This window comes from Carassius carassius, chromosome 3 (assembly GCF_963082965.1).
Source record: "Carassius carassius chromosome 3, fCarCar2.1, whole genome shotgun sequence".
Lineage (NCBI taxonomy): Eukaryota > Metazoa > Chordata > Actinopteri > Cypriniformes > Cyprinidae > Carassius > Carassius carassius.
The window spans coordinates 2,751,141-2,777,906 of record NC_081757.1 but is presented as its reverse complement, the minus strand read 5'-3'; the positions used below and the strand labels follow the sequence as shown (position 1 = coordinate 2,777,906).

The following is a 26,766-nucleotide window of genomic DNA, read 5'->3' as shown; positions in this document are numbered from 1 at the left end:
TGCATGCTCTAAGTTAGATATTTTGTGTAAAGGCTATGTCCAGAACGCTTACCACTGTTGCAGTTATTGTGAAGAAATGCTTGACACAATTCAAATGTAACCTATTTGTCTACAGGATCTTGGTGAGTGTGGTGCATTTTTTTTCTCATTTTTTTCTCATAGGTAGTTCTCAGTATCAGTAGACTACACAGTCTCATTAAGATGAGTCACAATGTCTCACGTCAGCAAAACTGTTAATCACCAAAAATCTATCGATAAAAAGAAAAGCATGTACCAGACTAACCAGCTCTGTCTCTGTGGAGATATGGCTTGATTCTAATCTTTTGTCTCTACACATGTGTACGTGTGTTTGGACACTGATGGTTCTATAAAGTCTCACAGATTGTCACAAAGGCTCAGTACTGATCTCCATCGTCATACCCGACTGTCTCTCCTCTTGCACGGTAAGAACTGCATATGCATATTAACTTTATTAATGCACATAACAAATAAAGAGTTGACCTTCAAATGCATGTTTCAGTTTTCTTAATAGTTTTTTCTCTTTCAGAGCACAAGTCATCATGGCAACTAAAATAGTTATTCAGCAGCCCAAGCCACTTGTTCTGGCTCCTGGATCTGACCAATGGTCCTCTGGCATGTGCGAATGTGACAACCTCAATGACTGTGAGTGTTTTGTGTGTGTGTGTGTGTGTGTGTGCGTGTCTTCATGTAATATTGAATGCATCTGAATCTAGTATATCTGTACGTTTCTTCTCTTTTTCACATGGTGAATGGTTTCTTCCCTCCTGGTTCGGCAGGTTGCTTTGCGTTCTGGTGCTGTCCATGTTTCGCCTGCATCACAGCCAGAGATCATGGAGAGTGTCTCTGCCTGCCTCTGCTGGACAGTTTTGGTCTCTTCCCACCCATCACTATGGCCATGAGAGTGTCTGTCCGGCGCACCTATGGAATTGAGGTAGTGACTTTTGACTTAATTAAAAAAAATATATATATATAAATAAATAAATATATATATATATATATATATAATATATATATATATATATAATTATATATAATTATATATATATATAATTTTTATATATATAATTTTTTTTTTACAGTAAAAATGAAAAATAAATCATTTATTAATGTTAGCAAAAAATATATATAATATTTTTAATTAATTTTAAATATTTATATATAATTCTAAATAATTATTTTTATTTAGGGGTGGAAAGTTTCGTTTTTTTAGGCATATAAATACAGTAAGGTTACACTTAAATCAGGAGGAAATAATGTGTGCATGAAGTTAAAGCAGCTGGTCTTTATTAAATGTGCTGTAGAATATTCTTTGATACTAGATCCATAGCTTGTATCAGATGTCAGTTTTATGTTAAGTGACTGATTGATTTCTTCTGTCTCTCTCTAACAGGACTCTATCTGTAATGATTGTGTGTTGTCCTTCTGCTGCGGCCCGTGCTCCTACTGTCAGATAAGACGTGAGATGATAGCTCGCAACCACCCCGTCACCCTCTTCCGCAACCGATCAAAATAAAACAACTTGATGAATCATCAGCTCTGAAAAGAAATAAGCTAGCTTAGAGTGTGTTGGAGAAGTCTGAAATTCAGCTCTGACCCAAGGACTGATGTGGATTTCAGATGTAGTCTGCTCGGGAATGAAGACCGAAAACTCTTCTCTAAAAATACATGATTCTTTAGGATAACTAACCATACTGATGTTTTAATGTATTGATGTAGATCTGTAACTGTGAAACTATCATTTTGAATCATGAGGTCCTTTTTAATTCTGTTTCAAAGCTCTTGCTTTTAGTTATGTTTTGCCTTTTATAAATAGTTGTTAATATATTATGTCATTGTACATGTGTTGAAATTAAAATTTTGATGAACTGCACTCATTTTGTATGATGTTTCATTGGTTTCATTAACTGTGTGCATAATTCACCTTTCTAAAAAATAGATTGTATTCCCCAAAATAAATTGAATGATTATCCCATCTTACATTATATCTAATTAACAGTATATCTTATTATCAAATAGTCTGTGAGTGACAAAAACGTTTGATTAGAGTCTTGAATCCCCTCGAGGTTTCTTCCTCACTTTTTAAAAGTTTTTCCATGCTACTGATACATTGTTTGCAGGATACTAACTTTAATTTTATCTTCTTTATTTTTCTGTCATAAAAATAATTTAAATGAATTGCATCCTGGTTACGATTTCAGGGAGCTGTCAAAAGCAGTAAAGAAAATGTAATTACTATTATTTTAAAACTGTGAAAGTGGTAATACTATTTTGCACTGAGTAATATTAACTAAAAATAAGTAATCCATTTGTTAGCGTACTTATTACTTTATATCTTTGTTAACATTGGTTAATAAAAATCCAGCTGTAAATTTTCACTCAGGTCCATTGAATAATATTGACAGATACAACTTTTGATTATAGTAAGGTATATAAATCACCATAAACTAAGATTAATAATGCTTTAGAAGTATTTTCCTTTGTTAGTTCATGTTAAGTATTGTAGTTAACTAATGGCAACAAATGCAACCTTACTGTAGGCTACATAAAGTGTTAAATAAAAAGCATTCAATTGTTTTATGACTTATTTTAGTTTTTAATTATATTCCTTATATTTATGTATGTTCAAATATCACACATGGCACAGGCTTGTTAAACATACATAAGTTGTTTACTATAACAGATATGTTTTAGTTCATACAGAATTGAATTCAGTATTGTAACATGATTGAGTTCTGAATTTTATTTCATTTTGACACAAAGCTCTACACCTGAAGATTAGTTTACGTTATTAGTCATTTGCAGTTTAGCAGATGATTTTTATCCAAACGTTCACAAATATTTACTCTAACCTTGAAGTACATTTCAAAAAACGAAGAAATGTAAACATCAGGACATGATGTGCTGCTCTTTACATCATCTCTACTTTAAGAACAATCGAATGATTCCATAAAATGTTCCTCGTGATTATATTATTCTGGTTATTAATTCTGTTGTTGCTGCAATGATTTTGGAGTACTCTGAGTTTCATTCTAGCAAATAAAACCTTGCATCTGTACAAATACTGTGACATTTCACCTCATTGTACATGTTTTAGGTGCTTTCTTAATTCCAAAAGACACACTACAGAGATCACAGCACTGTTAACAGTCACTTTACATTTGGTTCTTCTTGTCAATTTTTCAAAATCTATTGATCTGGCATATTTGTCATTTTTCTCATCAAGACTGTGCTCCGGTCTGATGGGTAAGCATCATGCTCTTTGATAAGCATCCTTTACTATGTGCGTATGTGTGCACGTGTATGAGAGTGAATCTACGTCTAGACATCCCCGACCTCCGACCTCCCTCTCTAAATAAAAGACAGCATCCTCCTCTCAAATGTCAGTCACTTGCTCAACTTGCCTCTCTCTCCCAGGTAAGACAAAATCTGCAACAAATTGCATTATTATATATATATATATATATTTTTTTTATATATATAGGCTGTATTAATTTTTTACACAGTGTATGACTTGTGAAGTTACCTGTTAATGAAGTGTTAAAATTGTGAATTAGAATCTTAACACTAGTTTTATTTTGGAATTTCAGATTTCTTAAAATTGAAAAAGATCCATCATGGCGTCCAAGATGGTGGTTCAGCAGCCCAAGCCATTGGTCGTGGCTGCTGCATCAGACCAGTGGAGCACCAGCATCTGCGAATGCGACAACGTCAACGAGTGTGAGTTTGTGTGTGTCTATATTCTTGTGTGGATGTTTGAGAATTCCAAAAATTCGAATTCAAAAATCAAAATTCTAAAAAACCATGTAGCAGTTGCTTTCTAAACAATCTGATGTTCTATTTACTGAGGAAGACTAATTGATCAGTGGTTCTTCTGCAGGTTGTTTCTCTGTGTGGTGTTTCCCTTGCTTTGCGTGCATCACAGCCAGAGATCATGGAGAATGTCTCTGCCTCCCTCTCCTGGACAGCTGCGGGTGTATTCCCCCGATCACTCTCTCCATGAGGGTTTCCACACGCCGGCGGTACGGTATCACGGTAAGGACCCATTTATTTATTTTTTTCAATCAAGCCTTACATGTCTTATTAGAAACTGTAATTCAAATGCAATTGCATTATAACAATATACTGCAAAACAACAGGTTATAAAAGTCATGCGTCTTATATTCAGGTTCATCATGTTTAACATTTCCTCTTTTGCTCACTCAGGACTCTATCTGTAATGACTGTGTGTACTCTTACTTCTGCGGACCGTGCTCGTGGTGTCAGATCAGACGGGAGATGAAGGCCAGACTCCATCCTATCACTCTGTTCAACAACAGGCCCACCTAGAGATCGCCAGCATCATCCTCATGCACCTTCAGTATCATTTTCACAGTACATTCTCTAAAGCACACTTTGTCCTTATCGGATCACATTGTTTCAGTTCAAAAAACAAAAAAACAAAGACTTGCTTGTTCCGCAGTTGTAATCACAGTCACAGATCTTGATCTTCCTCCCACACAAGCTGACCTGGGATCAGCCCTTGGGCAAGACACTGTAGTGGAATGTGTTTTGCATATTGATGGCGTACAACTTTATTCCCGGAGGTGAAGAATTCTGAAGAATGGATTCTCCTAAGAAATACTCTGATTTGGGATTTTAATGTTGCCACATGTTTAGTGTCACTAGATTGTTTTGATCTCCTTTCGTTTTTAGAGACTTCATTCTTTCCAATGTACCTCACCACATCTTATATTTAAATGAATATGCATCATGTGATTTTCACTGTAGTTAGTTAGTTGTTGTTATATTGAGCCATTGATATTTACACTAGAGGTTTGATATTACTGAAAGATGTTTTATTGTGTGTTTTTGCAGGCATGTAAATGATTGAATGTAGAAAATACAAAATTATGTTAGGACACTCAATAAAGCTGATCAAAAACATATGCATTTGCATTTAATGTGTTTAACACTGTGACATGTTTGTTTTTGTTTAGTTTTCTCTTCACGTTTACAAAATTAAACTTATTCAACCATTAGGCTGCCATTTCCACTCTTTCAAAATATGAATAGAAACTGGGACTTCAAAGCTCACAAAAAACTAACATATAAGTAGTGAGTGACTGAGCAATACTTACTAATGAACTAAAATTAGTCCGTAATGTAGGGCCAAGATCAGATATGAGACTGCTGGAATCAAAGCTGATATTTACTTTACCAGAAATAATAATAATAATAAAACCATCAATGTTTTTGTCTTGTAAGTATGGGAAGATTATATAGAATGTTTGCTTATGTAAACATGGAATAAACATTAATTCACAGCCGTAGACTCATCTTTACTTTGCTACATCCACAGAAATAGTTTATTGAAAACTGAGAAGTCAGTCCAACCATGTGTATTTCTTCAATGAAAATGAAGCTCCAGCTACTTTAAAATAACAATATGACCTTGTATTTCATTATTATCTTTCGGATCCTGAGAGGAACCTATATGCAAACTATATGTACTAAGGACATTTTGTTCCTTGTATTCAAATAAAGCTGTGAAACCGTAATACAGAGGACAGTTCAGTGTGTGAGAGGAACGAGGTGAGTTCATATTAATGCTCTATCAATAACTAGTTCAGTTCTTAAATCTAAGTTTGGTCATCATAGACAGGCAAAATCATATTTCAGCTAAAATATGTATATAGGATATTCAAATGTATTTTTTTAATATGAGCTATTTTCTGCATTCACGCTGCAGCGACTGTAGAGCCACAAACATGATATTTCAGCAGCCTCAGTTCAGTCCTGTGATAGCTGTGAGCTCAAACCAATGGAGCACAGGAATCTGCGGATGCTTTGATGACTGCAATGTCTGTGAGTGTGAAGTGACTTTTATTGCTTATCATGTTTTGCTTTATCACAAGCTGTGATACATTAAATAATTGATCTGTATTTGTATTTGCTTCTCTCCAGGCTGCTTCGCCATATGGTGTCCCCTCTGCTTTATTTGTTCCACCGCATCAGATTTTGGGGAGTTTTGCTGTCTGCCCATGATTGATAATTGTGCCTGCACCCCTCCGGTGTCTATGGCACTGCGGGCTTCTGTGAGAAATCGATATGGCATACAGGTATGTGTCGTGCAAAAAAGTACCAAAACATTCTGTTATTGTTTTTAGACATATATATATATATATATATATCAATACCATTGTGATTTGGACATGGTATTCTTTTTATATACTAATGTTTATGAATTTCCTGGGCTCTCAAGTTATATCAAAAGTTTTGAGGGAGATTACATCTGTAGGGGGAGGAGCTACTCAATTATTTACAGCAGCGGCCCTTTGGCCACGCCCACGGGATTTGTTTAATTTTTGGTTATGTCTATTTTAAAGTCAACCTAAAAAATAAAAGTTCACTATCTTCAACTGTTATGTTACTAAACGTACGTTTATCACAAACACTATGAATGTATCCGCTGCAGCTATATTCACATTGTGAATAACTTTGCAAAGTACTTCTTTTACTTTAATTGACATGACATATTTATATGGTAATATCCAAATGCTGAGCATATACAATGAGGTTTAAGCCATGTTGATTTTAAGCCAACATTAAAGGAGTTTTAAAAAAAAACTGTTATTAAAACATTTGTCAAAAAATGAGAGACCGTCTACAAAAAGTTAAGGATTATTAATATTTACTAAGTTTTTGGCCTGGTTCTAATAAGAGCATCTGGAGATTGGGTTTAGTTCCCGCACTGCACATGTGTAACCCATTAAATATAGGCCTAACTATAAAAAATAAATGAATATTGCTGATGATAATATTAGTATCCCTTTATTTAGCTAGTTAAAAAAAAGTAACAAACAAAATAATAAAGTGTGATAATGCTATTATGTTTTAAAATAAAAGGGGAGTATGAAATAAAAATAAAATTATTTTATAGTAGACTTAAAAATATAATGCTAAAATTGACCCTTTTGACATTTTTAAACTTTTATTTTGCTTTTATTTTTGGCACTGCTTATTGAAGAGCATCAGTGAATAAAACAGCATTGGATAACTTGTGCTTTCAGTTGATAGAAATCTTATGTTAAACAACACACAGTCAAACTGAAGGTACGTACACACATTGCTGTGAATAATATCTTCTGGTAATGTTTTTTTAACATTACGCAACCACCATGCATTGGTTTTATTTTTTTTATGGTTCTCTCATTCTTTCACCAAGTCTCTATATATGTAAAATGTTAAAAATATGTATGTAAAAAATTAACTGCCCTCGTTTTATACATCCCTGAATATTTTGGGGCTCATAATAATTGTGTCTGGGCTTTGCTTTTCCTCATCCAATAAAATTTTTCTCAGATCAGCAAGAGTACACTTAATTAAACATTTCTGAGCAACTAATTATGATTTGCTTCTTTACAGGGCGGGTTGGCGTCAGACTGCATGTATGTGACCTTTTGCAACATTTGCTCCTGGTGCCAAATAGCAAGAGAATTAAAAAGACGAAGTACAAATCACATGGTGGTTAATGCTCAACCTGTGGTCTTAGCAATTCCCTCAGTGGTGGTTTCTGCCCCAAAACCTGTTGTAACAACACAGGTTACAACAACAGTGGGTTAACTGAAGATCTCATCAGATTAACCCACTGCGGAAGTTGGTTGAGATTTTCCATTGATGGATGAAGTGATTTATTTTATTTTTATATATTTATATATATATATATATATACTGCTGGAGTTGGACATTGACTCTGGAGACCATATATCATTGTGTACATACATACATGACCATATGCACACATATTCAATAAGTTTTTATGCTTTTGGCAGCTTGCCTCTCACCACAGCAAACAAACCTAAATGCGTGAGATCTTTCCAAGATAAGTCATCTACAAGTGGTTTGTATTGTATCTTAACTGGATGATTTTGCAGCTTGGAATTTTATTTTATTTTATTTATTTTTTTGGACCATTTAAGACTTCTTCATGTGTCTAAATTGAAGACATGTGTTGATTTCTTCTTGCTCTGGCTCTGAAAATAAGTTTGAGGAAAAAATGCAAAGGTTAACCATGATAAAAGTTGTACCCAGCTATTTTAAACATTAAATAAAATCCTATTTCTGTTTACCTCTTTGAGTGTCAAAATAACACTGGATATTTGAACTTAAACCAACTGCAGGAAAACAAAGTATTCTGGTCAGTGCCCTTAGGGGACTAAGCCCTTTTTTGGTCCGTTTTCTCTATTTTTACATTTCGGCTTATAAACCATATGTAATGATGATGGACCACCATGTATTTGGTATCGATGGATTCAGAAGACCCTAAGCTACCATAAGCATGCATGCAATATGTTTATAAAGGAAGTATGAGTGAAAGAAAATGTACAATAAACTAGAGAATTTCAAAAACGAAAATTAGATTTGTCATTTATTACTGAAAATCACACAATATAGAACAGTTTTTGAAAAAAAAAAATATTTTTCAAACTCTTTGCTTGACAGAAATGTGTTATTGTTTAATCAAATGTGTAAAAGAACAATTAAATAATTAACTTTTTTTACAAACAGTCCTAGGCATGCCACTGAGCAAAGCAAGGCCTCTCCAGGAAGTTGCAGAGGGGCACATGGCATGCCCCACACTGTCAGGGGGTCTTGTTGTACACTTTGCTTGCCTTGCAGTGCTCACAGTACTTTCTGACATCTGCAGGCTTGTGTGCAGGGTTTGCTGGGTCCAAGGGAGCAATGGGTAGGGGTGTGCAGCGAGTTGTCCTGTCTGCATCCTGCATCAGAGCAAATACACAATCAAACTGGAAGCTGTTTTTGTGTCAAAATTCAATGTAGAAAAAAATAACTCCTATAAACTCATGTAACCCAATGAAACTCCACTGTACACTAAAAACACATTTCACCTCTCTTGACCTGAGCAGTTTACTTAGTTGAGTAAGTCAGTCTATTGAAACAAATTTCACACCACTCTTGAACTGAGTTTACAGGGAAAGAGTAGTATAGTACACTAAAACAAATATTTCATGCCTCAATCGCTATCTGACTAAAAATCCAAAACATATACATACTCAAGATGTATGATATAATAAATTATAATGATAAAGAGGTTATTTGAAGTTACATACCAGTCCTCAAATGGATCTTCCCCATCCTGGTAAAATACTTCGTCATCTGTGTAAAAGCTGTCTGCTCCAGATTTCTCCTCGTCACTTTCCAGTAATTGTTCCAGAGCTTGTTCTGCCCTAAATCTTTTACTGCTTGCCATTTTGATAAAACAATTCTGTAATAATGCTAGGTCTCTCTCGAATTTATCTCTTTGTGCTCGCTAACACTCCGATCGCTTTCTGCTTTCTCCACCTCATGCTGATTCTCCGATTGGTTATTGATTACACCTGGCTGCCAGTCTTTTACTATAGTCCAGCCCATGGTCCAGCCAGCTTTTACAAGGCTACAGCAGAGCTACAGAGTCATCTGAATGGCTAGAATAAATCATGGTAACCTTCCTCTGATTGGGTTAGAAAAATATTCCTCCCAGCGGCAATTTTTACATTGGTTGTTGCGTGTTGAATCTGCCTAACATAATCGTTTTCATTGGCCTGTTTACGCAGTGGTATTGCGATACCGTTGTTTTCAGTGGAATCTGAGGAAGACGCCAAAAAAAACGGCATCTCTCTAGCATTAATAGTTTTTGAGATAACTACACATTTGTAAAAGTATGCCATTTTGGGCGGTACCGCCCAATCCGTCCCCAGAGGGTTAACACTTCAAAGTCTCTGCTTGGGGCACAAAAAGAGTTTTGCTAATCTTTTTTTGTTTTTGTTTTTTCAAGTGTTTATTAAAAAAAAAAAAACACTCCCAATAGCAATGCACAGCACAAAATTCTTTGGAAAAAAAAACTGATTTCAAGATTTTGTTGACTGGATATTTTATGTGGATGTTTGTTTCCATTTATTGCTATTTAAAGTCAATTACTTGAAAGTCAGTTTCTTGAATTTGTTTAGTTTTTTCAAATCTTTGGCAAAAAACAAAACAAAACAAAAAACAGGTTTTAAGCATAAATAAATTTTTATTTATGTATTTATTATTTTTAAGCATTAATACATTTGAGTGAGTGTTAATGCTAAAAACAAGGTAAAACTATTTGATAAAGAAGATAAAAACAGTTCTCAGAATGTACACAATGTATGTTTAGCAGGTAGATTTAAGGATGTTTATTTATTTTTGCTGGAAAAGGACAAAATATATTTTGGGAAATGATATTTTGCAGTGTTCAGTCCTTTTAGGTTTCTGCAGAATGCATGTTCACAATTCTGATTGGCCTTACATAGTTCAGTCCACTTCCTGGGAGCTACCATAGTCTGGATGTGGTAACAATTCTTTTAAATGTTATTATAGCAAGTTCTCTTTTTCTCTGTAAGTTCTTTAGGGAATCTTTGCCAAAAAAGAGAGAGAGTGGTATTTTTGGTAGTCATTAATCCAGATTTCCAAATCAGTACTGCAAGAATGTATTCCTGCCAAATATTTAAGAAAAATCACATGAACATTTCTGCATTCCAATGTATTATTTTAAAATGTTTTTTTTTTGTTTTTAAATTATGGTGGTGTTGGTTGCAATCATAATCTCTGTATTTTTATAAGTTGTGTTATTATAACTGTAATGGTGTAAATCAAAGAGACCATTTTAAATCAAATGAATTTAAGGTAATAAATGCATGAAATGAACCTGAAGTACAAACTGTGAACAGAAAAACAGCCTTTAGAATGACTGTACATGAATGAATACATGCATTTCACTCTTAGAGTAACCCATCCAAACTGTATTCTGGCAAACAAAGCCTTGTGTGAGCAGAGATAGCCCTTTTGACGCTCCTTTTCTTACGTGCCCAAATTTTGCCTCATGATTCAGTGCAGAACCTAAAACTTCAAAAAGGGGCAACTGAGAATCAATGAAGAAGTTTACAATTCTTCTCTAGGATTGAAAGCTGATCCAAATCTTTGACCACAGGCCACTTTAGATCTCGGATTACAAAGTAGATGAAGCAGGTTTGGCAAAGGCAGGTGGTTTGCCTGTTTTAGCGTGTCTTACACAGTGTGGATGGACATGATCATATCTGTGTTGAGTGCATCGGTATAAATTTGGGAAATCCAAAACTTGTTTTGGCAGTGTTTGCACCAGACAGCCGAAGCATCAACAGAATTGGCTGAGTCGTACAAAAGGTAAAGTAAAGCTTTACCCAAATATGTTTTAGTTCATATACTGCTAATGCCTTAACCTCCTGAGAACCAGAAATATACAGCTTTGTAAATTTAGTATTTTTATCATGTCATTACTTTGTTTAGAGCTTAAGAAAATGGCAAAATATATTTTTTTAAAAACTAAAAATATTTTATTCATATGTTACGCTATGTCTTCTGTAGAGGGCACAAGGACTCCGTTTTTCTAAAAAGAAATAATGACAAGAATAGACATGAAAATGCATAAACAATGGGATTTTTTTTCAGGATTTTTTCTATACCAAACTTTGTTAAAGGATGTTTCTAAACTAAGTAATAAAATATAAAACAAAATAATTTGATATACCATTTTGCTTTATGCAAAATGTGTTTAAAAATCCCATAAACTGGTTTTCCCATGAAGCACAATATAATCTATGCACTGTTTCTAATTTGCATATTAAAGTGCTGTCGGGACAGCATGTTGGAAAAAGAAGTTTAATAATTGTAATAAGTGTAAATTGGTTAGATTTTCATAATAATATCTAATAATTCATAAAAATATTGATATATAAATTGTTTTCCTATCCAATTATTTGATCCTATCTCCAAAATTTATAATGAACATGCTTTTAGTCCTGTATGTATGAAATTATATCTCGTTTCATAACAGAAAATCATATTTTGATTTAAAGCCCAATGTAACATTTTCCTGAGATGCTGATTTATGACAAACAATTTTAAAATTAATCAGATTTAAATTATAATTACAAAATGTTATCCTATATCTAAAAGGATGTTCAAAATGATCACTAAATTAATGTCAGCTATTTTTAAAAACCAAGGAGAGTATTCAAGGTGAAACATCCGGTTATTTGGGTTCTCTGGAAAGCACTGAATGTGCTCTGTACAGGACATCCAGACTAAAACTGTGACATGTGAGGTCTGATGATTTCATGTGTTATCATAATGTTTCAAATGTTAATTCGTCTACGGGCACATGGCATGATGTAACTTGTTGAAAAGCCTCCTGAAGGCGTTTTGGTAAAGGATTAATAGGGTGTTTGAGGCCATCTGTTCTGCTGAATGAGGATGTTTGCGCTCCAGATCCACAGTGACAGGACAGACAGATGAAGAGAGTAACCCAGTCGGAGGAGCTGGAGGGGAGGTGGGATTTAGGAAAGAAAGAAAAAGGGACAAGTTCCTAACAGTAAGGGCTTGGCCATCAAGGATGAGACAGATATCTTGTACTGAACACTGAAGTACTCCAGAGCAAGATCTGGAGATTGACACACGGTACAGAGTGTCCAGTATCATTCGTTCCAGCTCACAAATGGATTATTATCTACAAACACGAACAGGTTATTCCAGGAGTGATAGATGCGGAACGAATCAAAAACAAAAATGCATTCAATCTGATCTGAAATTAACTTTTTTCCCTAAGGTGCTGTCAGAAATGCTTATTGGTCAACATTAAGATATTAGCATTGTTTTGGTTGTATGGTAAGCTCTTACTGTTTATGTAGCTGATGTATCTCGATTCATACTTTTATTTATTTTATATATAATGTATTTTTAATGTAAAACAAATTAGAATATTATTAGGATTTAATAAAATACCAAAAAAAATTTAATACAATTATGTGCTATTATAACCATGTCTTGTGTATATGTGAAATGTGTTTATTTTGGAATAAAATGGCCCGATGTAATATTTATAAACATCTCGTGCTCTCCTTTCTTGTTTTGTTTTTTTCAGCTTTCTGAAAGATGAAGTCCAAACAGCTATCTTCACTCACTGGCCTACTCTTTGTGATTTGCTGCTGTCATGGTGGGAATATCCTGGTGTGGCCCGAGGATTGTAGCCACTGGGTGAACATGAAAGTCATTTTGAGAAACCTCCACGGCCACAGTCATAGCCTTACCGTGGTGCGTTCCTCTAAAAGTTGGTATATCCAAGACAATACTTCCCTTTACAGCACCATCACAGTCGACCCAATGGAGACCGAAGATGTGGGCTCTGACTACTTCATGAAGTTGATAGAGAGGTCACTGGAGCTGCAGAAGATGTCGCCTTTCTTCCGTTTCTTGGAACAGCAGAAACATATCGCCAATGTGCTGAAGGTGTTTCACAATGGAGCACTTCAAATGATTTCTGCCGTTTTGGACGATGCAGAACTTGTCAAACGCTTGCGAGAAGCTAAGTTTGATCTGCTGCTAACAGATCCTGCATTCCCAGCCGGTGTCCTGTTAGCCAAATTCCTCCAACTCCCCATGGTTTACAATGTACGTTGGCTAAATGCAGGGGATGCTCACATGCAAATTGCACCCTCTCCTCCGTCCTATGTCCCATTGTACAATTCATTGCTCCACGACCAAATGAACTTCCTACAGCGGACGGAAAATGTCCTATGGTATCTGATTAGCGTTTTCAAGGAGCGATGCATCATCGTGCCAATTTACAGTGAATTGCTTGAGCGCCATTTCCCTCCCGGCGCTGATCTTTTGTCAATGCAGCAATCTGCTGACATTTGGTTGATGAGAATGGACTTTGTTTTCGAGTTTCCACGGCCCTCCATGCCTAACGTGGTCTACATTGGTGGCTTTCAATGTCAGCCGCATCAAGCACTTCCTGCAGAGCTGGAAGAGTTTATGCAGAGCTCCGGGGAGCATGGAGTTGTCATCATGTCCTTGGGAACAGTAGTCAGCGCTCTTCCTACAGCGATCACAGAGGCCATTGCTACAGCTTTTGCTGAGATCCCTCAGAAAGTCTTGTGGCGGTACCACGGGGAACGACCCTCAACTCTGGGAAACAACACTTTAGTTCAAGAGTGGTTTCCTCAGAATGATCTGCTAGGCCATCCAAAGACTCGTGCGTTTGTCACTCATGGGGGCACCAATGGTATGTACGAAGCTATTTACCATGGAGTTCCTGTCTTAGCTTTGCCGCTCCTCTTCGACCAGTTTGACAATGTTCTGCGACTGCAGGTTCGAGGTGCGGCTCGGGTTCTTCAGGTCGCAACACTTACATCGCAAGAATTCCTTGAAGCCCTCAAAGATGTCCTCGAGAACCCACTGTACCGAAGCAGTGTCCGCAAACTATCAGAGCTGCACCGCGATCAACCCTTGACTCCTCTTGAAAGCGCCACTTTTTGGATCGAGTATGTTATCAGACACAAAGGAGCAGCTCACCTTCGTCCAGAGGGGAATAACTTGCCTTGGTACTCTTATCATAGCTTAGATGTGTTGGCTTTTCTACTGACGTTCATTGTGATTGCTCTTTTGACCTCAGTATATGTCTGCAAGCTTTTGTGTTGCAGGAAGTCAATCAAAAAGAGGAAGCTGGAATGAATCGAGCTTGAACATTTGATATGTTCTTTTTGAAAAGCTGATGAAACACTGAATTAAATGCAGCAGCCAAATATTATTCTTATTTTTCATATCTAATTCGGTTACAAAAGATGTACTGCTAAAGTAATTCCTGTAGCATGGTGCTAGCAACACCAAGGTCATTGGTTCTATTTCCAGGGAAAGCCTGCACCGATTAAATGTATATGCAATGTGATTTGGTTTGGATATAAGTGTCTATCAAATGCATGAATGTAATAATATGTAAATGGAAAATCTCACACTTGGTGAACCTGAGTTTGTTTTATTAATATGAGAACCAGTGTTTACAAAAACAACTATAGAATGGGGGGGCGGGTAATATTGATCTGACCACATGTCATTTGTTAATGCAATGCCAGAATATTGTTAAACAATACTTTAGAAATCTCAGTACCAGATGTGATATCAACAAGTATGTTTCTAATTTTATGGTTACGACTAATCAAACTCATGTAAATTGAATAATGAAGTAGCAGTCTTTGTACTTTTTTTGTGCACTAAATCCTTACAAACTGTATGCTGTTCTTTTTGTGGTGTATTCGCCAGATCCTCAACACTTTCTATGTTCATTAATCAACGTGATCCAGTGTCTGTATAGAAGCCAACAACATGTATTTTCATGTCAGCCTTGATATTGTTCCCTCTCCCACTGTGAATGCATTTTAAATCATCAATAAAGGTTTAACTTCTTTGCTTGTTTCAGTTCTAATTCACCTCCTGGTATTTCTTATCTCAGGTCATGAATTCTTTCCTGCTTTCATTCATTTACCACATGTTCACATCTGCAGAATAAAAGCCTCTACTGTTGGGAATCAGCAGCATTCTTAATGCTCTTAAAAAAACATGCATGTTTAAAAATAAACCGTAATGTCTTAATTTCATTTAAGCATGCAAGGTATGCATCACAAAACCAAAACTTCCCATAAAAATATTAGAAGTGGCTTCCTGTTGGAAAAATGATCAAAAAGGCAGACAAGCCCCTGGTTGAACAACTTTCCACTTTAATGCATACATACACAGGTTCATGCACATGTGGTGGGTCTTGACATGCAGACACTCTCCAGACCTACACGAGGTGAGAATATTTATCTTTTTAAGGAATTTAAGCACAGGTTCTGGAACAACCGGTGTTTTGTTTGTTAATTGTTGTGGAGTCTAATGACAGACATTTATTTTATAGTAAAACGGTATCGTGTGACATTTCTGTGTTCTACTCAGGTTGCTTAACCATTGTCTGAGGTTGCTGGGAGGAGTGGTTCGATTTGACATGTATAATGAACATTTAGAAGATTCAAATGTCGTGGACGAATCACAATCATAGAAAGCATGCTTCTGAGTTAGTCACCATTCATCTACATGTCAAAGAACAACTTGAGATGAAAAGTATTATATTTTTGTCTGATGTTGAGTTTTTTTTCATGTTATGTTTGATATTAACATTTAGTATGGTTTTGTCTGAATAAAAAAAAATAATAATAAAATCATTCATTTTAATTGAATTTAAACATTACAACATAAAAAAATACAAAAGATGTTCTTTTAAAGTAAATTTTGAATTGATTAAAATACAGTAATTTATTCCTGTGATGGCAAAGCTAAATTTTCAGCATCATTACTTCAGTCTTCAGTGTCTCATGATTCCAGACTGATTTGCTGCTCAATAAACATTTATTTTCTATATTTCGTTTTTCTTTATAAAATGTATGTTATGAATGTTAAAAAACAGCTGTTCTGCTTAATCGTTTTGGGAAAACATTATTGTTTTTATTTATTTATTTATTTTATTCTTTGATGTATAAAATGTTATATATATATATATATACCAAAGTTTTCTATTTTTAAATAAATGTTGTGTGTGTGTGTGTGTGTGTGTGTGTATATATATTCACTCTGTGTTAGATGATGGCAAAGGTAATGCCTTCTCAATGTACCAAAGTGATCATTTTTTCACTCGATGATAAATCGATAATAATAAATCATAAATCCGTTAGTCTTGACTGTCAGGGCTGCGCTTTATGAATCAGCTCACGTGATGCGCGCTTCCGAACAGAACCGAACAGAACCGAACCGAACAGTTCGGAACGATTCCGAACAGAACCGAACAGAACCGAACCGAACAGTTCGGAACGATTCCGAACAGAACCGATGCGCGGGACTCGATGAAGGAGAGGAAGCGGCCAGAAGAAACAGTGACCTGTAGCAACATCACTGACCAGTTCAGGGCTTCAGGTGCAGGTCAGGTCCATCTGGAAATACGCTATACACTGTAAAAAAAAAAAAAAAACATAAAACTTTTTTTTATGACATTTACGGTAAAATATCGACAGCTGTGGTTGCCAGAACTTCACCGTTGAAAATATTGGTAGCAACATTTTAGGTTTTACAGACTTAATACACAATAAAAAAAACGTATTTAATTAACTGATGTAATGTTAATAAACCAGGCATATTAAAGTACTAATATCTGTTTTGAACCATTGTAATAGGCTACTAATAACCACCAAAAACAGGTGGTGATGAGAAAGTCACAAAATGAATCAAAGCTCATCCCAAACAGCACTTCCACAAGCTGAGAAGGGATTTATATATGTGCATCGTGTTATTCACAGAAACACTAAACACAATCATAGTAACACACATAATATTGAAATAATAAAAAAAAAAACATTAATTGAACAACTTTAGATGTAAGATAAAACCCTAATGTACACAACTGATAAGAAAAAAAATAACAAGAAACATATTATTTCAACGACAAAAACAAAATATGAACTTTAGACACTTTAGAAATTGTTTTTTAATAGACTACTAGTCAAAAGGTTTTGATCTGAAAGATTTTTAATGTTTTTTAAAGAAGTCTCTTCTGCTCACCAAGCCTTCATTTATTTAATCCAAAATACAGCAAAACAATAATATTGTGAACATTTTTTATTAAAATGTAATTTATTCCTTTATATATATATATATATATATACACACACACACACACACACACACACACACACATATATATATATATATAATTATTATGCTTTAAACAACAGATACAGACAATACAACAGACAATATAAAGACTGGAGGAATGATGCTGAAAATACAGCTTTGATCACAGAAATACATTACATATTAAAAATATATTCCAATCGAAAGCGGTTATTTCAAATAGTACAAATATTACACAATATGAGATAAATGCAGGCTTGGTGAGCAGAAGAGACTTCTTTAAAAAAAAACATTTTCAGATAAAAATGTCTGAATATTTGTATGAAATATTAAATTTAGGGTATTTAAGTAATTTTAAGATAAATAACCTTCTTTGCTAACACATTGAAATGAGGTGAATGTTTTCAACAAGGTGGACACATTCTGTAGACCTGCTGGTGAAGAAGTGACAGGAAAGAAAATAAAAGGGTGTGTGTGTGGGGGGGGGGGGGGGGGTAGAAATATTGGGGAAAATGTAAAAAGGAAGTGAAGGTGCAGTGCAAGAGAGAACCTTTAATTATTTTCCATGGCCCCAGACTAAGGATTTAGACCTTTTTTATGTGATGGCCATACAAATAAAAGTTTTTTTTTTTCAGAAATTGTTGTGGATGTATAGACTATATAAAGGAAATGTAGAGAATTATACCTTTTGGGGTACAACAGCTTGTCACTGGAACAGGACCCTTAAAAAGATTAAGAAAATAATGCTCTTTTTAGTCAAAATATAACAATTTCTTTAAAAATGCTGTTCATTTGTGCATTGCACCTCTTCTACATTGAGCATGTTTTTAACTTCTAAATAAGATTTATTTATATTTTTATGGGGGACAGGGGGTCATGAGGTCAATGTCAGGGCGATGCTAGTCTCAGCCTCAGACGTCACACACATGGATCATTGGCTAAACATCTGATGCATACGGCACACTTTACTGGAAACACTTCAGGAGTTTCAAAGTCCTCATCTGATTGAATTCCACAGAATTTCCAGGAGATGTGTGTTGCATTTATTAACCGTCCACCTGGAAACAAAGATGCCAATGGCACAAAACCCCTCTAATGGAAGAACAAAGCCATCATGTTTATAACTGTGTCAGTGAGCATTTATCAGGATCTATCAAACGCTAGATTAGTATGTGAGATATGTCAAGATTGTGTCTTGGAGATTTACACACTGGTCTGTTATTGTGACATTTCCACGCCCATAAACATGACGTGGCACAAAATGAAATGTGATTGGTTGCAAATGGCCTCTTGGGCGCTCCTTGGCCATTTACAGTTTTTCTCGATTGTTTACACACATTTTCTGGTACTTGAGACACAATGACCACAAGGGGAAGTCGTGGCCTAATGGTTAGAGAGTCGGACTCCCAATCGAAAGGTTGTGGGTTCGAGTCCCGGGCCGGCAGGAATTGTGGGTGGGGGGAGTGCATGTACAGTTCTCTCTCCACCTTCAATACCACGACTTAGGTGCCCTTGAGCAAGGCATCGAACCCCCAACTGCTCCCTGGGCGCCGCAGCATAAATGGCTGCCCACTGCTCCGGGTGTGTGCTCACAGTGTGTGTTTGTGTGTTCACTGCTCTGTGTGTGTGTATTTCGGATGGGTTAAATGCAGAGCACAAATTCTGAGTATGGGTCACCATACTTGGCTGAATGTCACTTCACTTCACTTCACTTCACAACATGTAACTCATTCACCAACCCCCTGAGCCAATTCTGCTAAACTACAAGCACAATTCCTGCTTTACACTCAAACTGCAGTTCTAAAACACACTTTTTTCAAAACACTACACACAATTCTCTGCTTTAGCCACAATTTTCATGCGGAAAATTTCTTGTTTTCACAAGGAACACAATTTTCATGCGGAAAATTTCTTGTTTTCACAAGGAACACACTGCCATTCAGATATGCACACTGACTCATCACATGGGCAAACACCCGTCACACAGTTTTACAATTAGCAATCAGAGCTTTAGCATAAAAGGGCAACAGGTGAGCTCTTCAATGGAACAATGGATGCCAACATTGGAAACAAAGCAGAGCCAGAGGAGTGAGAGTAGGAGGAGGAGGAGGACGGGGACGAGGACGGGGACGAGGACGAGGACGAGGAAGGCCAAGGAACGTAATCTCTGATGAGATCCGAGCCACTTTAGTTGATCATGTGGTCAACCATGGTCTAACAATGAGGGAGGCTGGGCAAAGAGTACAGCCAAATTTGAGCAGGTACACTGTGGCATCCATCATCCGGACTTTCCGAAATGAGAATAGGTAAGAAATCTACTCTCACTAGAAAATTGCAGTACTACATATAAATACAGTATTCAATGAGTACAGTAGTACAGTATTGCCTGTGGACTGTTCTGTAGGACTGTAAAAATGCTGTAAAGTATGCTTCATGTATATAGGAAATGTATACCTACTTTGTATTTACACTATTTTACTATGTATTTGTTTGGCAGAACTGAAAGATTACCAACACAAGGCGGTCGGGAACGTGTTCTGTCTCCTGAACAGGAAACTCAAATCATTAACATGGTCCTAGAAAACAATGCCATAACATTATGGCAAATACAAAGAAAGATAATAGAAAACAATGACATATTTCAAAATATTGATAGGGTAAGCTTATCAACACTGGACCATGTCTTGCGCAGAAATCATCTCAGGATGAAGCAGGTCTACAGGGTGCCATTTGAACGCAATTCAGAAAGAGTCAAAGAATTGCGACATAACTATGTGCAAGTGAGTCCCACAATTGATGCATACTCTCAACACTGTATACATTACTGTAAATTATATATATTTCAATATTGTAATCATAATGATTGAGCTTCACAATAGTGACCACTCCATGTCTATTTCTGATATTGTCATGTGTGTTTCAGAGAGTCCTTGAGCTAGAGGTGGCTGCAGTGGAGCACCAGTTCATCTTCATTGATGAGGTTGGGTTCAACCTCACAAAAAGACGAAAGAGGGGAAGGAATATAATCGGCCAGCGTGCCATTGTTGAAGTCCCTGGCCAGCACGGAGGGAACATCACAATGTGTGCAGCGATTACCCATCACGGCGTCATCCATCACCATGCTACCCTTGGCCCCTACAACACCGCCCATCTGATCACATTCCTGGACACCCTACACAACACACTCATTCCACCAGATCAGGGAGATGGCCCAGAGCAGCTCAGGTACGTTGTCATTTGGGACAACGTAAGTTTCCACAGGGCTGCTCTGGTTCGTAACTGGTTCACTGCCCACCCACGCTTTTTAGTTGTTTATCTCCCTCCATATTCTCCATTCCTCAATCCTATTGAGGATTTTTTTTCTGCCTGGAGATGGATAGTGTATGACCGAAATCCTCAAACGCGTATACCTCTTCTCCAAGCTATGGAGGACGCATGTGGAGATATAGCAGCTGATGCTTTTCATGGCTGGAATCGCCATGCTAGGCGATATTTCCCCCGCTGCTTGGCCAGGGAAAACATTGCTTGTGATGTGGATGAGGTGCTGTGGCCAGACCGCAACAGAAGAGAGGATGCAGCATAGTGTTTTTTTTTTACAGTATTACTGTAACCGTATACAGTAAATTCTTCTGTTGTTTTGTATGTAGACCACTGTATGTCCTACTTTGTGTTGGTTGGGAAGTACACTGTGTACATTGTTTTTGTGGGAAAAATTAAATATATTCGTTACCGTGTATTTGTGTGTTCTGTAAAAACAATATTCTCAAATATTTTACAACACACTTATGTATGTACTGTCTGTAGTAAGTGTAACACTGATTATGATGAATGGAGAGTAAGTGTTTTCCATTCATCATAGTGTTTTACACTGAGCACATCAGTGTTCAAATGGTTCTTATAAATGTCTATTCATATGATGGTTTGTGTGTGTCATTTGAAAACAAAATACCATTTTGAGAAGAAATAACATTGTTTTGAATGTAAAGTTTCATTTTGCAGGAGCATTGAGGGGTTTTGCCCATTGTGTGTGTGTTTTTGGATTTGTGTGTAGAGTTTTGAGAATATGAGGCATGCTTTCAGAAAATGTGTGTAAACAATCGAGAAAAACTGTAAAGCAGCCAGGGTTCCCAGAGCTTCTGCCATCAGACATATATTACATAGTTCATTTTATTATTATTTCTTGGAAATGTATGAATATTATTAATCAGCCAAATCAGTCTGGTGCAACCAAAATGCAAAAAAAAAAAAAAAACTAAGACAGGAAGTGATATCACAGGGAGGGCATCTGCTGACCCCGTGTGTCAAGGTCAACAAGTCTTTTAAAATAACAACTTAATGACAAGATAGGGATAGTTTAGGTTGTAAAACGATGTATATGTATAAATAATAATTTAAAAAACATTTTAATATGGTTTTAAAAATAAGAAATGCACATGTATTCATGGTGTAAAGTATAAATTTTCTTGTTTAACTTCTGTATTTTATATATATATATATATATATATATATATATATACATATATATATATATATATATATATATATATATATATATATATATATATATATATATATATATATTTGTGTGTGTGTGTGTGTGTGTGTTTTTGTTTTTGTGACATATCAGGACACAACTCTAATGACAGGACACAACTCTAATGAATGTGTGTCTGTGTGTGTGTATGTGTGTGTGTGTGTGTTTAATTTTATATATTTCTGAGAACTTGGCACGTGTGATTTAGAATCTTTATTATCGCAGATGCTCTAATTTGTCATCGACTCCACCCGCATTGTTTACCTTACAAAAACTTTTAACCAGCCCGTATTTATTGGCACATTAGTAACATGTTGTCTCAGCACACAGGCCTTGGAATAAATTAGCATGCCATGAAAAATGCCACTGCACAGATGACAAACACTGATACAATGTCTGTCTCTTTAAAGGAATGTACTGTAAACACAATCATAACTAAATCATTCATAACCTTTTGGCCTTTCTTTCCTCTTATTGACATTCAGGTAGACCTCTGCTCAAATCGGGCTGACTCTACGAAACTCCTCGTCTGTCGCGGATCACAAACGCCGCAGGAATCTTGCAACCCTGGTTGTCATCACTGTCATCTTCATTGTCATTTTTGGGTCCTATCACCTGTTGGTCGGCTACAGATTTGTTACCCAGCTTCTCACAGAAAGTGAACAAGGCCAGTGTGCGATGGAAATGTCTCTCTATCTTTACTATCAGATTTACTACGGACTCAACACCCTTCTAGACCCTCTTTTCTACATCTTTCTTTGTAACGATGCTTGTCAAGGGCTTCGGAGATCTCTTCTCTGCCCATGCACGAGGGATCACGAGTAACATCTTGTCCCAAAAGTCGCCTCAACCACAGTGCAGATGTGTAGCTGTCTCATACAGATGCTAATCGGAGTTGAAGTCTTTAAGGCATGTGCTGAACATTTCTTATCAGACTGAGATTTGACAAATGACCTGTCTCCACTATGACAACATCAGTGATGTCCTTAAGACACGGCTGGTATGAAGCAGTGGCACTGTCAGTAAGAACAACATGTGTAAGAGCCTCAGCATCTCCCAGTCAGCCTGAGGAGATTCTAATGCATTCTCTGTATTGCTTAAAATGCTTTATTATGATGTCTGTACTGAGTTCAGGTGTAACTGGCATTCGAAGGTTTGGGGTTATTAAGATTTTTTAAGTCACCTATGCTCTTGTCTCATCCTTCAAAGGATGAATTTTGAGATTTTAAGTTTTCAAGTGATATATAATTTCTGATGATTTCTAAAATGTGATAGAGAAAAGGGCAACAAAGAAGACTTATTTTTTGACAAAGATCAGAACTCCTGTTAGGATCGAGGTTTTTGAGGTGCACTCTTGCCATAAATTAATCTATTACTTTTCCTACATAATTTTTCACAAAAAAGATTGGTAAAATATATATTTAGGAGTCTTAGGCATTTCCAACAATATATAGTTTATCATGATTAGATTAGGATTTAATTGTAATATAGTGAAGTAAACGTAAGTGCAGTTAACAGGTTAAAAAGACAACGTTTATTTGCAATTGAAATGTATTGTAACATTGTAAAAGTCTTTACCTTGGGAGAAAAAAGGATATTGCCACTTATCTCATATTTCATACTTTTTTCTCAAAACCTTGAGTTTAAATCTCACAATTTACACTTGTTTCTCCAAACAATCAAGAGTTGGAAGTGTTAGATTAAAAGTTGCAATACCTTTTTATTTTTATTCTGTGGCTGAAACAAGCTAAAGGAACTGCGAAATATAAAATCAGAGAAAAATCTGAAACTGTGAGAAAGAGTTGTAACTTGTATTTCGGACTTTTCTTACCTGTGAAATCTGAAAAAAAAAGTCAGAATTGTAAGATAAAAATGAGGATAAATAATAATAATTAAAAGAAAATCCTTAACAGCCAAAGATCCCGGATCACAGCGAGTCAGAGACCAGAGCAAAGGTCAAGCTCTTCTGAAATGGTTTTAAGCATTTCCAAAACAGGTCTGACACCTACTGGAGGATTTATCAGATTCTGCTTTGACTTTATGAATGCAACTACAAGCCTAGAGTGAGACTGCATCTGCTTGCTTTGGATGCATTTATGCTAGTGGGCTGAAATGTATGCTGCTATCATACGTTCAACTCCGCAAGAAACTGTCTATATTCAGAATAGAAGAATGATGTACTGCTTACTGTGCAGTATATGGCGCCTACTCTTTTTAAAATAGAATGTCATAGAGTACACAGTATGAGAATACAACAATAAGCACTTATAAACAGAAGTGTGCTGCATTGTTTTTATACACTTCTGGTTCGATTGTCACACTGAAAATGAAAGCTCACATTAGGTGCATAAGTGCATAGTATAGTGAAGTAAATGTTTTCAGTTCCCAGTTAATAAGGGGCATTTTACATTAAAAATGCACATATTGAAAGGATTGATGTGCATTCTTATGGTGCTATCTAACAATCCAAGAATGATGTTTTTCTGTGCCTCTAGAAAGATTAGTCCCATGCTATTTACAGCCCAAATAACTGGCTCAAAACAAAAACCTGATGGCAGACATAAGGAAAGATGGCAGATTTCCAAATCAGTGTCTGCTGTATATACAATAATAACACTGAGTAAAATATGCACTATAATGTATGATACAATCTTTTCAATTTATATGTTCCTTGCAAAAAAAAAAAAATATTTCAATTTTGTCACAGCTGGTTTTAATATACAGCTATTGAATGGATGTCAAAAGAGAAATATGCTATTTAGGCCCAGATGGTGTAGTTACTATTAAAAAACCTAATCTTCAAAGCTGTACCTAATTGTAAGACCACTTGACCAAATCAACAACCGTTGATTAATCCTTCATTTATAGATGCACTCAATGCTGATGCTCGTTGGATGAAAAAGAATGTAATTCAATTTGATTTATTCCACTTTAGCTCAAGATATTTTCTCTAATTTCTACTATTATCACCATCCAAGACCTTGTGAGAACACACATATGGACATTGTGGGCTACATTGCCCTCTGCTGGTGGTGAAATGTCTCTACATATGAGTGTGTTTACTACTGAGAGTAGTTTTCTTTGGCTAAGCATCACAGTTTATGTCTGACTGTGTTTTCTTGCACCTGTTGGGCAGACTGACTGCGGCGTCATGTAAAATGATAAATCTGCCCCAGTGGGAAAGTTCTGTCATCAGCCTTTCGTGTACAAACCTTTTTGCTTGACTAATGGTTTGGGATCATTAAAATGTTTTTTTTTTTCTTGGAAAACTTACATGAAGTCTCTTATGCTAAGAAAGTTGCATTTATTTGATCAAAAAAAAAGTAAAATAGCAATATTGTGAAATAAATGTTTTTTAAATATCACTGTTAAACGCAAAGAAGCTTAATATTTGTGTGGAAACTGATTATAGTTTTCAGCATTCTTTGGTTAATAAAATGTTCAAAAGAACAGAATTTAGTCAAAATATAAATGTTTTTCTATCTTTTTTGATAAATCTTTTGATAAATAAAAGTCTTTTCTGTTACTTTTGATCAGTTTAATGAACCAATGTTAAATAAAAATATAACTTTTTTTTCTTTTTGAAAAGGCTGGTTTCTTGAGCACAAATTCATCATATTACACTGATTTCTGAAGGATTGTGTGCAAAATGTATCTTATAAAACTTTCTTAGAAAAAAATCCAGATTCACTTTATATCCTTGGCAAATGCACTGACTTGAATCTGTCGAAAAGTCCTCACATCCTCTGATTTGATTTGACCCATGTCCTCCAGCATCTGCTGTCTTCAGCTGTTATAAGTCTTTAACCCCTTACTGAGTTTCCTCTTCCTCTCATTTGGTCAAACTGTTTGACGTGTCATTTCTCACCCATGACTGACATCAAATCAGCCAACATCCTGAAGTTCACACCTTCCACAACTGTTGTTAGAATCCCAACATCCCGTGGACATCTGCTTATTCATTTATTTACCTTATTGATACCTTTGTTCCCTTTTATATCAGTAAATCTGTCGTGAAACAGATTTCATGATCCAACATCTGTTACACAAAAGTATTTTGGGAATATATTAGTGGTTATTCAAGGGTGTTTGATTACATATTGCATGGAATTCAAATGTTGCCACAAGGTACTTCAGAAAGAGACTTGTAGGCCTAGGGATTATAAAAAGCAGCAGTTCTGCGTGCATTTTACTTCAGGTCTCGATTCAAAAAGAAATATGCAGGATATTTGACATAAAAAAATCAATCAGTTGTGCCTGATGCACCAAAGCCTTCAAAAGTGAAACCAGTGTGTTTCAAATTCAGTACAATTCATGATTATTTATCATGCGGTTGCACCGTGTGTTTGAGATTATGAAAGGCCCCAAAGCATCTGTTCCAAAAAATCTGCGTAATATTCATTTTCTCCTTAAGGTATGATATCAGTATACATAATAAGAGAGCGTTTGGAAACTCGTCTTTCTTTACATAACATGCATCACAGTTTTTGTGAATCAGTGGGTCTCCTCAAAAACAAGAGCCACCCAAATATAGCAACTACAAACCCGGCGAACCAAGAGCCGCGAGCGCTGGGTTCGCGTCGAGCGTCCCCCCGACGGTTCCGCCAATCACAGCGCGAGGCTGTGTGTGAGTGACAACGCACTGGACCAATCACGGGCCGTGGAGTGACGAAGGGTGG

The 26,766-nt window shown here is 36.0% G+C and overlaps 4 protein-coding genes across 6 annotated transcripts; all 4 read left to right on the top strand.

The window, feature by feature from the left end:
- Positions 1 to 278: 278 nt before the first annotated feature.
- On the top strand, positions 279 to 2,611 carry LOC132116000 (cornifelin homolog B-like). Its single transcript, XM_059524498.1, has 4 exons — positions 279 to 443; positions 548 to 663; positions 798 to 952; positions 1,412 to 2,611. Exons 2-4 carry the CDS (start codon positions 561 to 563, stop codon positions 1,532 to 1,534), a joined length of 381 nt encoding a protein of 126 aa, XP_059380481.1. The 5' UTR covers positions 279 to 443; positions 548 to 560; the 3' UTR covers positions 1,535 to 2,611.
- A 344-nt stretch (positions 2,612 to 2,955) lies between these two features.
- Positions 2,956 to 4,946, top strand: LOC132116005 (cornifelin homolog B-like). Its single transcript, XM_059524511.1, has 4 exons — positions 2,956 to 3,435; positions 3,609 to 3,738; positions 3,899 to 4,053; positions 4,225 to 4,946. Exons 2-4 carry the CDS (start codon positions 3,636 to 3,638, stop codon positions 4,345 to 4,347), a joined length of 381 nt encoding a protein of 126 aa, XP_059380494.1. The 5' UTR covers positions 2,956 to 3,435; positions 3,609 to 3,635; the 3' UTR covers positions 4,348 to 4,946.
- An 803-nt stretch (positions 4,947 to 5,749) lies between these two features.
- LOC132115995 (placenta-specific gene 8 protein-like) lies at positions 5,750 to 7,707 on the top strand. The gene is made up of 3 exons (XM_059524483.1): positions 5,750 to 5,865; positions 5,965 to 6,119; positions 7,426 to 7,707. Exons 1-3 carry the CDS (start codon positions 5,769 to 5,771, stop codon positions 7,621 to 7,623), a joined length of 450 nt encoding a protein of 149 aa, XP_059380466.1. The 5' UTR covers positions 5,750 to 5,768; the 3' UTR covers positions 7,624 to 7,707.
- Positions 7,708 to 10,951: 3,244 nt separating this feature from the next.
- Positions 10,952 to 14,878, top strand: LOC132115977 (UDP-glucuronosyltransferase 2B31-like). 3 transcript variants are annotated; one of them, XM_059524462.1, is made up of 3 exons: positions 10,952 to 11,223; positions 12,665 to 12,723; positions 12,980 to 14,878. In XM_059524462.1, the coding sequence occupies exon 3, from the start codon at positions 12,991 to 12,993 to the stop codon at positions 14,569 to 14,571; it is 1,581 nt and encodes a 526-aa protein (XP_059380445.1). In that variant the 5' UTR covers positions 10,952 to 11,223; positions 12,665 to 12,723; positions 12,980 to 12,990; the 3' UTR covers positions 14,572 to 14,878. The 3 variants fall into 3 exon arrangements, with proteins under 3 accessions (XP_059380445.1, XP_059380436.1, XP_059380454.1); XM_059524471.1 differs by lacking the exon at positions 10,952 to 11,223 and adding an exon at positions 12,265 to 12,581; XM_059524453.1 differs by lacking the exon at positions 12,665 to 12,723.
- The last annotated feature ends 11,888 nt before the right edge of the window (positions 14,879 to 26,766 follow it).